Source organism: Schistocerca americana, chromosome 3, assembly GCF_021461395.2.
Source record: "Schistocerca americana isolate TAMUIC-IGC-003095 chromosome 3, iqSchAmer2.1, whole genome shotgun sequence".
In the NCBI taxonomy this organism is placed as follows: Eukaryota; Metazoa; Arthropoda; class Insecta; order Orthoptera; family Acrididae; genus Schistocerca; species Schistocerca americana.
In genome coordinates, this window is record NC_060121.1 from 626,827,585 (window position 1) to 626,842,493 (window position 14,909).

A 14,909-nucleotide genomic window follows, 5' to 3' on the forward strand; every position below is an offset into this window, starting at 1 on the left:
TGGTGACGGGTTACCAAGAGCAGAAGCGGTATGGAACGACGTACCCGTATCTCTCATCCGAGCTCAATTCGACTCCTTTCCGAAGCAGATAGAGCCACTGTTGCTTTTGGAGATGGCAGCTACACATATTAAATTTCGCACCCTGTATATCCACGAATCACCTGCACATTTACTCGTATATTCTTTTTGCTACATTTTAATATGCGCTTTAAGTAAAATCTCATGTTTCAATTTTAATGGCGAGCAGTGTTGTTCCTGTATAACAACAGACACTCGGAGTGTTCGTAGTGGCTCTGACCTCCAGCACGAGAGGCTTGTTAGTAACTTGGCAGTAATCTAGTTTTCATGTCAGCCTGTCCGGGCGCCGCAGAGGGAATCTCTGCGGACGCAAGAACTGGCTCTGTCAGCGGCAGCGGCGGTCGGCATTGACGCGCGCCTCTCCCTTGTTACAGAGCAGCAGCTGTACAGCTTCACCGAGAAGCAGCGCTACGATGGCTGGTTCAACAACCTCGCCCATCCCGACTGGGGAGCTGTCGGTAAGTCGCTGAAACTCTTCATCATCTATTTGTCTCAAAGCATCTGGTCAGAGCATTTGGCTAAATGAAATTCTACCTTAAAGTGCATAATTTGTCATAAATGTTTGAAGACGACGATTTTTCCTTTACTCACTAATCGAATTTGTCAACCCTAACGGAAAAACTTCTACATTTGAAACCGCAGGTGGTATCTTCTAGAAAATTAATAACTGTTTTTCTACAAATGGAGTGTCCCTGAACCTTGATAACACACAATACATTCCATTCACAACACTGCACAAAGCCTGACCACACCATTAGAAATAAAGCACGGGATTAAATTAGTACACGAAACAGAATATTCTACATTCTTAGATAATTGTATTGATAAGAATTTGAACTGGAAGTCACGTTCTATGGATCTCAAACGACTAAGTTCTGTAGTTTTTGCGTTAGGTTTAATATATTTTGTAGATGAAAATTTCGAAATTATTTTAATTTTCCCGTTTTCATTAACTAATGTTCTGTGGCATCACAGTCTCGGATAAACAGAAGGTAGAGTAAGTCTGGTAGAATTGGATCAGTTTTTTTTTTTTCTTTCACCATAAAATTTGTGTGCTTTTTTACCCTTTTTCTGTTTCTGGCAGCATGTTCGTCCAGAGTCTTATACAAATTTTAATATACTATAGTTTTAAGTGCTGAAGATTAGATGGGTAGATCACATAACTAATGAGGAGGTATTGAATTGAATTGGGGAGAAGAGGAGTGTGTGGCACAGCTTGACAAGAAGAAGGGACCGTTTGGTAGGACATGTTCTGAGGCATCAAGGGATCACAAATTTAGCATAGGAGGGCAGCGTGGAGGGTAAAAATCGTAGAGGGAGACCAAGAGATGAATACACTAAGCAGATTCAGAGGGATGTAGGTTGCAGTAAGTACTGGGAGATGAAGAAGCTTGCACAGGATAGAGTAGCATGGAGAGCTGCATCAAACCAGTCTCAGGACTGAAAACCACAACAACAGCATAGTTTTAAGGCACTGCCACTTAAAATACATGACATATGGTAATATTAAAACATACATGAGTGGTCCATCTTACTCACAGATGAACCGGCGAGATGGACCAGTGTACTGAGAAAGATGGACCATATACACTGATCAGCCAGAACATTATGACCACCGACCTGCTGAGCGAGGTGGCGCAGTGGCTAGCACACTGGACTCACATTCGGGAGGACGACGGTTCAATCCCGCCTCTGGCCATCCTGATTTAGGTTTTCCGTGATTTCCCTAAATCTCTCCAGGCAAATGCCGGGATGGTTCCGTTGGAAGGGCACTGCCGACTTCCTTCCCCGTCCTTCCCTAATCTGATGAGACCGATGACCTCACTGTTTTGTCTCCTCCTTCAGACAACACCAACAACCCTCCAACAACCCTCCAGCCACCAAGCTACTATCGACATAAACGCGTCCAGGCTGTAGCAGCGTCACCGGACAAGATGCCTACTAGTCAGTTACACACACTGTGCGTGTACTATCAGTGAGCGTGCTGTCCGTGTGTAGAATGGGGAAGGCGATCACAGGCACAGTGTGAAGGCCTGGGGCCTGGACGCTCGGTACAAGCATTTCGAAAACTGTACGACTTGTCCGATGTTTGAGCAGTTCTGTGGTGACTGTCTTCAATATACACTCCTGGAAATGGAAAAAAGAACACATTGACACCGGTGTGTCAGACCCACTATACTTGCTCCGGACACTGCGAGAGGGCTGTACAAGCAATGATCACACGCACGGCACAGCGGACACACCAGGAACCGCGGTGTTGGCCGTCGAATGGCGCTAGCTGCGCAGCATTTGTGCACCGCCGCCATCAGTGTCAGCCAGTTTGCCGTGGCATACGGAGCTCCATCGCAGTCTTTAACACTGGTAGCATGCCGCGACAGCGTGGACGTGACCCATACGTGCAGTTGACGGACTTTGAGCGAGGGCGTATAGTGGGCATGCGGGAGGCCAGGTGGACGTACCGCCGAATTGCTCAACACGTGGAGCGTGAGGTCTCCACAGTACATCGATGTTGTCGCCAGTGGTCGGCGGAAGGTGCACGTGCCCGTCGACCTGGGACCGGACCGCAGCGACGCACGAATGCACGCCAAGACCGTAGGATCCTACGCAGTGCCGTAGGGGACCGCACCGCCACTTCCCAGCAAATTAGGGACACTGTTGCTCCTGGGGTATCGGCGAGGACCATTCGCAACCGTCTCCATGAAGCTGGGCTACGGTCCCACACACCGTTAGGCCGTCTTCCGCTCACGCCCCAACATCGTGCAGCCCGCCTCCAGTGGTGTCGCGACAGGCGTGAATGGAGGGACGAATGGAGACGTGTCGTCTTCAGCGATGAGAGTCGCTTCTGCCTTGGTGCCAATGATGGTCGTATGCGTGTTTGGCGCCGTGCAGGTGAGCGCCACAATCAGGACTGCATACGACCGAGGCACACAGGGCCAACACCCGGCATCATGGTGTGGGGAGCGATCTCCTACACTGGCCGTACACCACTGGTGATCGTCGAGGGGACACTGAATAGTGCACGGTACATCCAAACCGTCATCGAACCCATCGTTCTACCATTCCTAGACCGGCAAGGGAACTTGCTGTTCCAACAGGACAATGCACGTCCGCATGTATCCCGTGCCACCCAACGTGCTCTAGAAGGTGTAAGTCAACTACCCTGGCCAGCAAGATCTCCGGATCTGTTCCCCATTGAGCATGTTTGGGACTGGATGAAGCGTCGTCTCACACGGTCTGCACGTCCAGCACGAACGCTGGTCCAACTGAGGCGCCAGGTGGAAATGGCATGGCAAGCCGTTCCACAGGACTACATCCAGCATCTCTACGATCGTCTCCATGGGAGAATGGCAGCCTGCATTGCTGCAAAAGGTGGATATACACTGTACTAGTGCCGACATTGTGCATGCTCTGTTGCCTATGTCTATGTGCCTGTGGTTCTGCCAGTGTGATCATGTGACGTATCTGACCCCAGGAATGTGTCAATAAAGTTTCCCCTTCCTGGGACAATGAATTCACGGTGTTCTTATTTCAATTTCCAGGAGTGTATGATGAAATCAAGGTCAAACCACGCCCAAACGTCATGGAGTTAGGCGGCCGTCGTAAGCTGGTCAGATTGGTATAACAGGACTTGTGGCGAACTGTGGGAGAACTAACATCAGACTTTATGTTGGGCAAAGTATAAGTGTGTCTGAACACTCAGTGCACCGAACACTCCTAACGATGGGCCTCTGCAGCCGACGATCCATCCATGTGCCAATGTTAACAACACGACACTGGCAACTGCGAATGAAATGGGCACTTGAACGTCGGCATTAGTCGTTAGCGCAGTGGTAGAGCGTTTCATGGCCTGATGATGGGAGAGAGCGAATCGTCGTTTTCCACGGCACCAGCTCCTTGATGCCTGTACTGCGAGACAGAGACAAGCTGGTGGCGTCTCCATTATGCTCTGGAGAATATTTGCGCAGACATCCATGGGTCCAGAGGAATTTTTGCAAGGCACCATGACGGCCAAGTTCACTCGTTGCAAACCACGTATGCCCCTTCATGACGATAAAGTTTCCCGACAGCAGTAGCTTTTTTCAAAGACTAGACAACGAGCCATGTCACAAGGTCAGGTGTGGGATGGAGTGGTTCCAGGTACACAGTAGCGAGTTCCATTTGATGAGCTGGCCCGACAACCAGCCAAATCTGAACGCGAAAGACCACATCTGGAATGGTATTGAACGTGACATCGGAATTCGTCGCCTCCTCCCCGTAATCTACAGGGGGTGTGCAGATGTGGTGCCACCTCCCTCCGGCGACCTACCAAGGCCTCGTTGTTTCCATGCCACGACGCGTCGCCGCTGTTATCCGTGTCAGGTGGACATACCAGCTGTTAGGTAGGTGCTCGTAATATTCCGGCTGATAAGAGTAAAAATGGCTGTATATGACGAAAATAGTCAACTAAAAGTGCATATTGCTTATTTGGAATAACGTTATAATGAATACAGAATTATACTGTTATATATTTTAGTCCAAAACCTGTTGTTGATTTTGCTCAAGAATTAGTCCGTATTTCTCTTACCACAGCAAGTACACTTGTTACCAAATGTTGAACAACACTCGTCTGACAATCATGAATAGGAAACAGACATAATCCAATAGTCTTTTTTTACTAGTTTCGTAACAGATTTCACCACACCCAGCACATTCATCTTCATCCCATTCATCAAAGCTACTTTCATAATCTTCTACAATGTCTTCATTGTTGTAGCTTTCTCTTTTTCTTCGCGGTTTCTATATTTTCAGCAGAGTTTATTACTTTAGATTCGGTTCTTGTCTCCGTCTTACAATTCGTGGTTTTATCAGCAGAAGGAACAGGTCAATATTTCGTCCAAAATTGTTGTCGGTGTTGGCTTAGGAGCAGTCAGTTTTCAAATCATAATATTAGAAGTTTGAGGTTTAGTAGAATTGGAATCTCAAGCTGTTGAGTTGTACAGATAACTCTGGTCTTTTGATGTGCTTGGGATCACTAGCTCTTTTGATGAGCTTCGAAGTGGCTGGTTGGACTGTTTCTGAGATTCTTCTCTTCGATTTGTTGGCACAGATGTACCTTCTGACAAAAAACTATAGTCTAGGACTGTGGCCATATTGAATGAGATTATTCTACAGCCGTGAAGCCACTTGTACCACTTTCAAAGGTGGCTGATTTAGCCCATACTGGATAGAGAAGTTTTCCAAATTGAAAACGGTTAATTTTCTGGCTGGATTATTCATCACGATAGTGTTGCAGGCGCTGTAAATATAGATTTTCAGTTTTGAAAAATGTGCGCTCCAATATTGGCCCCAGTGGGATATGTGTTGAGGCAGACTCATGGAAATAATCCCTTGTTCCTCTGCAAACTCTGACATTTCCAAACATCTCCTGCGAGACTGTATCCATTAAGTAAAAGCATTATTTTTCTGGTTGGGTTCTTGGGTGTTTAACCAATCCAGGAAAATACGGTTATTTATTCAGACTAGTAGGACGTTCTTACAATTGCACCAGGTAACAGTCCATCCATGAGTTCTTGCTTCAGGTTTTTCCCCTTTCGTTACAGAAAAGGGCAGAAGAAATGTGCCTTCGGTGTAGACATAACAAAGAACGGAGATTGTTTCCCCTATTTTCGCCAGATGTTACTGAAGTAACATTTCTTGAGCCTCTGATTACCATAACACTACCAGGTTTGTACTTCGGTGGCGGATCGGTTTCATCTGTGTTGTAGGCTTGCCAAACAAATCGTTTTCATACGTCACAGTTTCAAGGAGTTTGAAATACTGTTTTACAGTGGCTTCAGTCATCCCTTTTGCTCGAGCGACTGCCTTTCTTGTAACTATATTTTGATTATGTCCAGTCGTAACCGGCTTCTTTCGTATTGAAAGTTTCTGGTATATTTAGCCTGCTAATTCAGTCTCCACATAGTGTGAAAGCTCACTCTTGCAGTTTCTTAATATGAGCATTTAGCTTACATTCATTCTCAATCACCAGTAAAGGGTGCAATCCCAAACTAGCCTTAAAATAGTTGTTTCACTCGAGTTTTCTTTTTAGGATTGTTTTAGGTAAACAGGAAGCTTTAGGTGCAGCACTGACACCTATTAAATTGCCCCACAAAGCATTCATGGATTTCATCAGTCCATCTTTAGTCTATTCCCCTCGCTCACTAGACCCAGTTCTCTCTTTAAGTAATTTTCTGAAACAGTAAAATATCATCTATGAAAATACACATATTCTCCCATTCCTTTTCAGAACATGAATTAAATCTCCATGAACACATTAGCTAACTTTAACGGTGGTTCACCGCTCCCGATTATCTGGGAGAGATTATACCCACCCCCACTTCTGTCTGCAGTAACTTTTCTTTCTTTATTGTGTTTCTATTCTCCCCTCCCCCCCCCCCCGGCAGAGGGGGCGGGCTGGCAACAGCGTCATACGCCGCTCTGCAGCCTACAGATAATGTTAAAAACACATATGAGTAGATATAACAATAAAAAGCGGTGATAAAATGGAAACTGTTTCAAACTGGTACATGGTGAAAAAGTTGGGAAGAAAACATAAAAAAAACAAAAGAGGTCAGTGATGCTGATTAAAAACATTTAGGAGATAGACAGGCACAATTAAAAAACACGGTGACAGTCTGGTTTCTGTTCGCAACACTTTAGAAAAAATGTGTGAAAAGTCTTATGGGACTTATCTGCTAAGGTCATCAGTCCCTAAGATTACACACTACTTAACCTAAATTATCCTAAGGACAAACACAAACACCATGCCCGAGGGAGGACTGGAACCTCCGCCGGGATCAGACGCACAATCCATGACTGCAGAGCCTTAGACCACTCCGCTAATCCCGCGCGACCGAACTTTAGAAAAGGGGATGCACAACACTGGACACTCACGGAAACCACTGCACTATATAGTATTAAGGCATATGGGTATGGGGTGGGGAGGACCTGGACAGATGAGGGAGAGGAAAAAGGGGGGGGCCGATGGAGGGAGAGGGATCAGAAAAAGGGGGGAGCAGCGCGGACGCAAGAACAGATTGGAGAAGACAGTGGAGGGGAAAAGAGAAAGGATTCGTGAAGAGAGAATGGAGTCAAGTAGTGGGTAGGTGGAGAAAAAACAGGATGGAAGGGGGGAGAGAGGGAGCCCAGGAAAAGAACAGAGGGAGGGAGGTGAGGATCATGTCTGATAAGAGGGATAAATGGAGGGAGAGAGGGCATCAGCCGGGAGGGGGAGTTGATGGAAGCCACCTCGGGTAAGGAGATGAAGGGTGTAGAGGTGGAGGGTAGGGGGGACGAAACAGTGAAAGCGTAGCAGCAGGTGGTTGTTGAAGAGGAGAGGAGCAACCAGGGGATGAGGGGGATCAAGTTGGCGGTAGGTGTAGAGGATGCGGTCATGTTCAAGGAAAAGGAGCAGATGGAGAAGGGAATCAGGTCATATAGGATCCCTGTGGGGGACGGTAGGCGTATATGGAAGGTGAGGCGGAGTGCATGGTGCTCGAGGATCTGGAGGGACTTATAGAATTTGGGGGGGGGGGGCGGATATCCAAGTGGGACTAGTGTAACAGAGGGTGGGACAGATTAAGGATTTGTAGATGTGGAGGATGGTAGAGGGGTTCAACTCCCATGTCAGGCCAGAGAGGAGTTTAAGGAGATGGAAGCAGTTGTGGGCTTTGGATTGGATAGAGCAGAGATGAGGGATCCAGGTGAGGCGACGGTCAATGGTGAGCGAGGTAGATGAAAGGCGGACAGGACGAGTGCAGATGGTAAGGGAAAAGCCAAGGAGCTGGATGGAGCGAGTGGTACGACCTACGATGATTGCCTGGGTCTTGGAAGGACTGATTTTGAGGAGCCACTGGTTACACCATGTGGCAAAAGGTAAGGTGATTCTGGAGAAGGCGTTGGGACCGTTGAAGGGTAGAAGCGAGGGCAAGGACTGCGGTGTCATCGACATACTGCAGGAGGTAGACCGGAGGGGGAGGGGTTGGGACATAACCTGCCGTGTACAGGGGAGAGGACAGAGCCCTGCAGCACACCCGCAGAGGGGTAGAAGGTGCGGGAATCGGCGTTCTGGATGGTAACATAGGAGGGGCGGTGGGAGAGGAAGGGGGCAATCAGACTGACATAGTTGATAGGAAGGGCGTAGGTCTGGAGTTTAAATAGGAGACCGGGATGCCATACACGGTCGTAGGCCTTTCCGAGGTCTAGGGAGACAAAACTTGCGGAGCGATGGGAGTTACGTAGGAGGGAGAAGAGATGAGTGAGTCGTAGGAGTTGGTCATCAGCAGAGAAGGAAGGTCGAAAGCCACAATGGGTGTGGAGGAGGAGGTGGTGTCGGTGGAGGTGGTGATGGATGCACTGGGTAAGGATGGATTCCAAGAGCTTGCTGAACACCGAGGTGAGGTATATAGGACGATAGGAAGAGGCATCAGATGGAGGCTTGTTGGGTTTGGAGAACATCAGGATAGGGGAGTTTTTCCACAGGTGGGGGTAGAAGCCAGTGGCAAGGATTACGTTGTAGAGGGCGAAAAGGACTGCAAGAAAGGAGGGAGGGCAGCGTTTGAGATGGCGGTAGGGAACGCGGTCGTGGCCAGGAGCGATGTTGAGTTTAGTGCGGAGTGTGAGGCTGATGTCATGTGTATCTGCGGGTAGCGAACTCAGTGAGTATTTTAGGTTAGTTTAATGCCTAAACATGCGTCAAGCAGTAAAAAACTGCATCAATATTGCGCAGACGAAGTACTGATAATAAATTACGTAACTACATGATAAAACTTTTCGGCTTACCAGACCAGAGAACGTGATTCTTTTCCAGAACTAACAGGAAAAGAACAGCAACAGTTTTGCACCGCGTTCGTTCACAAAAGGAGCTTCCTTACAAGTGGCGGCAGCTGCTCTCTAGCGGAGCATTTGTGAAATTTGCCACTGGTCCGTCTCACCAAGTGGTCCCACTCTCCCGGACGTACCCTAATCGCAAGTTATCGAATTAAGTCAGGCGATGCTGAGGAAATTACATTAGGGAATTCACATTCAAAGTAGTAGATGAGTTTTGCTATTAGGGGAACAAGATAACATGATGACCGAATTAGAGAGGATATAAAACGCAGAAGAGCAGTAAATAGAAAAGCATTTCGGAAATGAGGAATTCGTTAAGATCTAATGTAAATTTAATTATAAGAAAATCTTTTCTGGAGTGTAGCCTTGCACAAAAGTGAAACGTGGGCAATTAACGGTTCAGACGAGAATAGAAGCGTGAAATGTGGTCCTACAGAATAGCTCTGAAGATTAGATGGGTAGACTGAATAACTAATTACGAAGTACTGAACCGAATGGGGAGAAAAGAAATTTATAGACAACCTCCTTAAAAGTAGTGATCGGCTGTTAGCAGACACTGACAGGCATAAAGAAATAGTTACACGTTTTTCGTGACGAGAAATCCACAACTGCTATTCATGATCAGTGATGAAATCCTCTACAGTTTTAAAAATTATTGATTTCTATGAGGAAAAGCACAACCCTTTTTCAGGACATAGGTCCCATTTCCATATGCATCTGTAAAATTACAAATTAATAATAACACCTATTAACACGGTTAAAATAATCAAAGCTAAACAGATCTAACAAAAATTCTTAGAAAAAAATCACTATACTTACATTGAAGAGTGAGTTCACAAGCGGTGCCTAACTCTGGTTAAATTAGGTTAAACCGTTTTAAAATAGTGCGTCCGTGTTACGTAACATGCAACAGAATATTTACTTCCGTCCTAGGTCTGTCAGTAAGCCTCTTGCAGAAGGGGAACTACATAAAAGGACAAAGATCTCCAATTGGAAGAGCGGAAACCACCATTAAATGGAATGATATATATAAAGTATTAATGACCCAACATCGCAAATCCTCCATTACAAAACTTACAACGGTCCGGGAAATTTTGGAAATTTGTGGTAAGAGCCTATGGGACCAAACTGCTGAGGTCATCGGTCCCTTAGCTTACACACTACTTACTGTAACTTACGCTAAGGACATCACACACACCCATGCCCGAGGGAGGACTCGAACCTCCAACGGTCCGGGCCTAGTGGCGCGCCACACATGAATCCGCACGCAGATAGATGGGAGGTTTTTCGAACACTGAAACATCCATAAACAGGGTTATATAGGCCGTGCACCAGCGGGGATGAGAGGAAAACAATTTAACCTCTGAGTAAAGTTTGCGACTCACCAGTGCTAAATAGACGCCCACGAGACCCGTACGAAGCACAACACAAAATTGGAATGCCGACGGAAGCGGTCGTGTGTACTCGTAACAATAGGAGCAGATCGCACACGTCATCTGACGGTCAAAATTTGAAGTAATGTACCGCCAACAACAGGTCTAAGAAACCCCAAACTGTCATCCATTGTAGTGAAAGCTAACTTCTCTCATGTACTAGCGGGGCATTAATTAAGATTACCGCGTCTGCACGTGAAAGGCATGGTAATGCCTAATGTAGTGCAACTTGCCCTTTATCCTCATTATTCACGGCATTGCGCCCATTCCCATAAGAATTCGAGCCTAGTGTGCACATAAAATATGGACATAATTTACAAACTGAGAGACATATTTATATAACTGGTCGCATCTGCTGTGATTTCCAAGAAGTCCAAGGGGTTTCCAGGGTGAGATTTTTGAGGGTACTCTCCAACAATATGTCCGACAGTCAGTCTTGTAAAGCCACAAGTGCACTCCTCAGTGTTAGTATTTCCGTATTCAGTTGAGTGTATGCCATCGAGCAGATGAAGTTCCCATGGTCTATTTTTGGTTTGGAGAAAGCTATGAAGCTATGGTGGAGTGTTACCGTCATATTTTTTCATCTAAGCTTTGTGGAGATTGAAGTTATGGTCCATCAGATTGCTCGCTGTTCTAATTGGGGGATGTCTGGAGCGGAATCTGTTGTCCTCATGAATTTGCAACTGCTGGTTGTTACAGATTTTCTTATATTCCCTCAGGAGGCTATTCTTTCTTCTCAGGTGGAATGCAGCTCAGGTCAAGTAGCCAAAATACCGGAGTACACTTGATGGTGCCCGTAGACTAACAGTCCGCATTTTTAGATTTAGTTTCTTACCAACCAGCTTCGTTGACTGCTGTTTATCCAGACAGGGTTGCAGTATTCTGCCAATGAGTAGACAAGGCCAAGGGTAGATAATGGTAATGTCGAAGCAGCAGTACCCCGTGTTGCACCAAATAATTTTTACAGAATATTATTCTGAACTCAATTTAGCTGCAGTCTTTGTTAGTGCTGTTTAACTGACAGCGTCGGGTCAAGTATAGCTCCAAGGTACCATGCGTATTTGCTAGGGCCAGTGGATTACTCTCGAAGCATATGCGCAGTTCACAGTTGACTAGGCTATTATTCAGTTGCAAGTAAGTGGATTCAGTTTTGTCACGGTTCGTCTGATGTCCTCATTCCCGAAAACATTACCTCGTTTTACCGAGTGTTTCAAAATGAAAATCGGGATTTTAAGAATTTGTAGCATTTATTACATTCAAGTTACAATCATAAATAATACGTCAAATGGAAGAGCAACTCAGATAGCTTTTCTTACAAAAGTTCTGTGTGAGCACCATTCGTCACACGGGACTCATCGAGCTGACAGGCGAATTCTTCGCCAGTCTTGATCAGTGGAGTAATTGTTGCAAAAATTGTTTCCCTCTCGCTTCTTAGGTCGGCTAGGTCAGCTAGTAGCGGAGGCACGTACACATGTTCTTTTATGAACCCCCCCCCCCCCCCCAAAGTTAAAAATCGCACGCGTCAGATCAGGTAAACGTGGAGGCCATGCAAAACAAGCTCTGTCATCCGGTGGCCCCTTGCGGTCAGTACAGCGGTCGATTATATTGTTGTTTATGCAATGTGTGCTTTTTACACCAGTGGGGAGGAGCATTATCTTGACGCCAAGAAAGCTCTCGGTTTCTGCTTCTTCCAATTGACGAAAGAGCCATAGTTCTAGTGCATGAAAATAAGAAATACCAGATAGAGTTGCTTCACTGTAAAATAAGACCGATAAACTTTCCGTCGGAATATGACACGAAAAAAATTCATTTTAGGGGAGTCTTGTTGCAACTGTACCATCCCCTGTGGATTTGCTGGTCACATTTCCATTTAGGTGAAATGTCGGTTCATCACTAAAGAAGACACACAAAGAAAATCCTCACCGTCATGCAGCACCATGCTACTGGTGCTCCCTCATGGTAGTCTCAGGAAACAGCGCATGCGCATACACAGAGGCAGGCCGGCCGTAGTAGCCGAGCGGTTCTAGGCGATTCAGCCAGGAACTGCGCGACTGCTACGGTCGCAGGTTCGAATCCTGCCTCGGGGATCGATGTGTGTGATGTTCTTTGGTTAGTTAGGTTTAAGTAGTTCTAAGTTCTAGGGGACTGATGACCTAAGATGTTAAGTCCCATAGTGCTCAGAGCCATTTTGAACACACAGGCATACAAACAGAATTGCTCGAGTTCAAAAATGGTTCAAAAGGCTCTGAGCACTATGCGACTTAACTTCTAAGGTCATCAGTCGCCTAGAACTTAGAAGTAATTAAACCTAACTAACCTAAGCACATCACACACATCCATGCCCGAGGCAGGATTCGGACCTGCGACCGTAGCGGTCACGCGGTTCCAGACTGAAGCGCCTAGAACCGCCCGGCCACACCGGCCGACTTGCTCGAGTTGCTCTTTCCTTTGATGTACTATTTAAAATTCTAAGTTGAATGTAACAAGTGCCACAAAGCCTTAAAAACCCGATATACATTTTGAAACATCTTCAATAACATCGATTTGTTTGTGTTGTGTTGCTATCACCAACTCATCAACATAACCAAACTTCCTCGAGGGCGTGGCTGGGGTATGTGCAAGCTAAATAGTAGCGGAGCGAGGGCTGAGCCTTGAGGAAGACTATTTATTGTTGATGGTCTTTTGGTCACCCGTGGTATTGCCTTTAATATGGCGTAATGACCATGCGTTGCCGGTAACTGCTCTACAACGTTACTATTCTCGTGCCCGTAAGTGCGTGTTCGGCTACTCTAACACGGGACGTCGATGAAACACAGACGCCGAGCGTGTCGGTGGTGTCCACCTGCTGGACTGCGACTGGCGGTGTCGGCTATTGCTAGATACGAGCGGCTCGCGCGGTGAATAATTCACGAGCGGAGCGGCCCCAGCCACCAGCCCCAGTCTTGACGTACTGCCGGCCGCGGCGCCACACACCGGCGCCGACAGTCCATAAACTGCCCGCCGGACAGACACGTGCCTCTCCCCACACAGGGCGTCAGCTAGAGTCGTCGCTCTCCTTACAAAATCATACCGAGGTGTCGAGTAGGCGCCGAATCGAGCAGACCTGCTCTACCAGTCTGTTATCACGTTTTCACTGTATATACTGATGGCATGTGTTTCCAGTTGCATACATCTTAAGCACACCGAACGAAAAAAATAAGTCACCGCCAGGAGACATCACTTTACTCTTGTGTAGTACCGCCTCTAACTTTGACAACAGCTTCATTTCGGGGAGGACGACAGCTATACCATATGCAAACGAAGCCACTCATTCATCGTCAGATCCGGTAGAGCTACCAAATTTAGGGGATGTGGTTACTGTGTTACAACCTCTGTTCCAAATGCTCCCAGACATTTTCTGTGTGATTAAGATTGGTTGATACAGCGGGCCAGTCCAAGTGCCTTAGGCTGACTGACTAGGAGAACATGATAAGTGGCATAACCTGATTACCCATAAACTTCGCTCAGTGGAAGAGGAGCCAAAATAAGACGACGCGTGTGTCGGCTTATCCGTAATTCTGGACCGTTTCTGAGAAGACGATCATCAAAGTTTTCCATGTAATTTAGAGGCCTTTCAGCGCACACCGAGCTCAGCCCAGGTGGTGGCGTAGTGGTTAGCCTTGCGGCCTTTCAGTTCTGGTTCTCTTGCTAAAAACCTGATTGTTGTTTTTACTTATTTTATTTTATTTTGCATATTTTTTCTCATTTACCTTCCCATGTCTGTAGTAGGTTACTACACGAATATTAGGGGATACAGGGGCGTTCTATTAATTGTAAAATTAAAACCAGGTTTCGCAATATATCTCATACATCTATTACATAATATATGTGTGTGTGGTATTTTCAGGAGTTGCAATTTCTTTAAGTCTCTTATTATTATATTCCATTCTTATCTCATTTTTTTATATTTTATTCTTATGTTTATTATTCACGAAGATTTTAAGCGTCCGCTAGCAGTCCGGGCGCGGTGGCCGAGCGGTTCTAGGCGCTTCAGTCTGGAACCGCACGACTGCTACGGTCGCAGGTTCGAATCCTGCCTCGGGCATGGATGTGTGTGACGTCCTTGGGTTAGTTAGGTTTAAGTCGTTCTAAGTTCTAGGGGACTGATGACCTCAGATTTTGTCTCATAGTGCTCAGAGCCATTTTGTTCACTAGGATGATGTCAATCGTAGAAACGTTTGAAACGTGGAAATTCCGAACACCACGAGTATCGCTCAAAGGCGGGTTTGCCACAACGACATGTCTCCGTATGAATCTCTTCGGGAAAGAAACGCCGTTTACAATGCTGAAGATGTCAAGCGTTGGTAATAATTTCGCGGCAAACCACACTTAAGAATCACTTGGCCAGAAACTAGCGCTTGCAGTTGGTTATGTATAACGGTACACTATAGGAATTTCGCCGACAAAAATTTCAAAAAATTTTCAACCATTTATTGCTCTTCTTAAGTCATTCACAAGACATACAATTAATAGGCGAAAAAAGACAATGTTATTTCAGTGTACAGTGGAAAA

At 46.2% G+C, this 14,909-nt stretch overlaps 1 protein-coding gene across 1 annotated transcript in view; it reads left to right on the forward strand.

Annotated features, from left to right (window-relative positions):
• LOC124606261 (dual oxidase) overlaps window positions 1–14,909 on the forward strand; it is a 528,122-nt gene that overhangs the window by 234,287 nt on the left and 278,926 nt on the right. Inside the window, exon 2 of the mRNA XM_047138239.1 lies at window positions 453–536. Coding sequence (XP_046994195.1) covers window positions 453–536 — 84 coding nt within the window. The remainder of the gene's footprint in view (window positions 1–452; window positions 537–14,909) is intronic.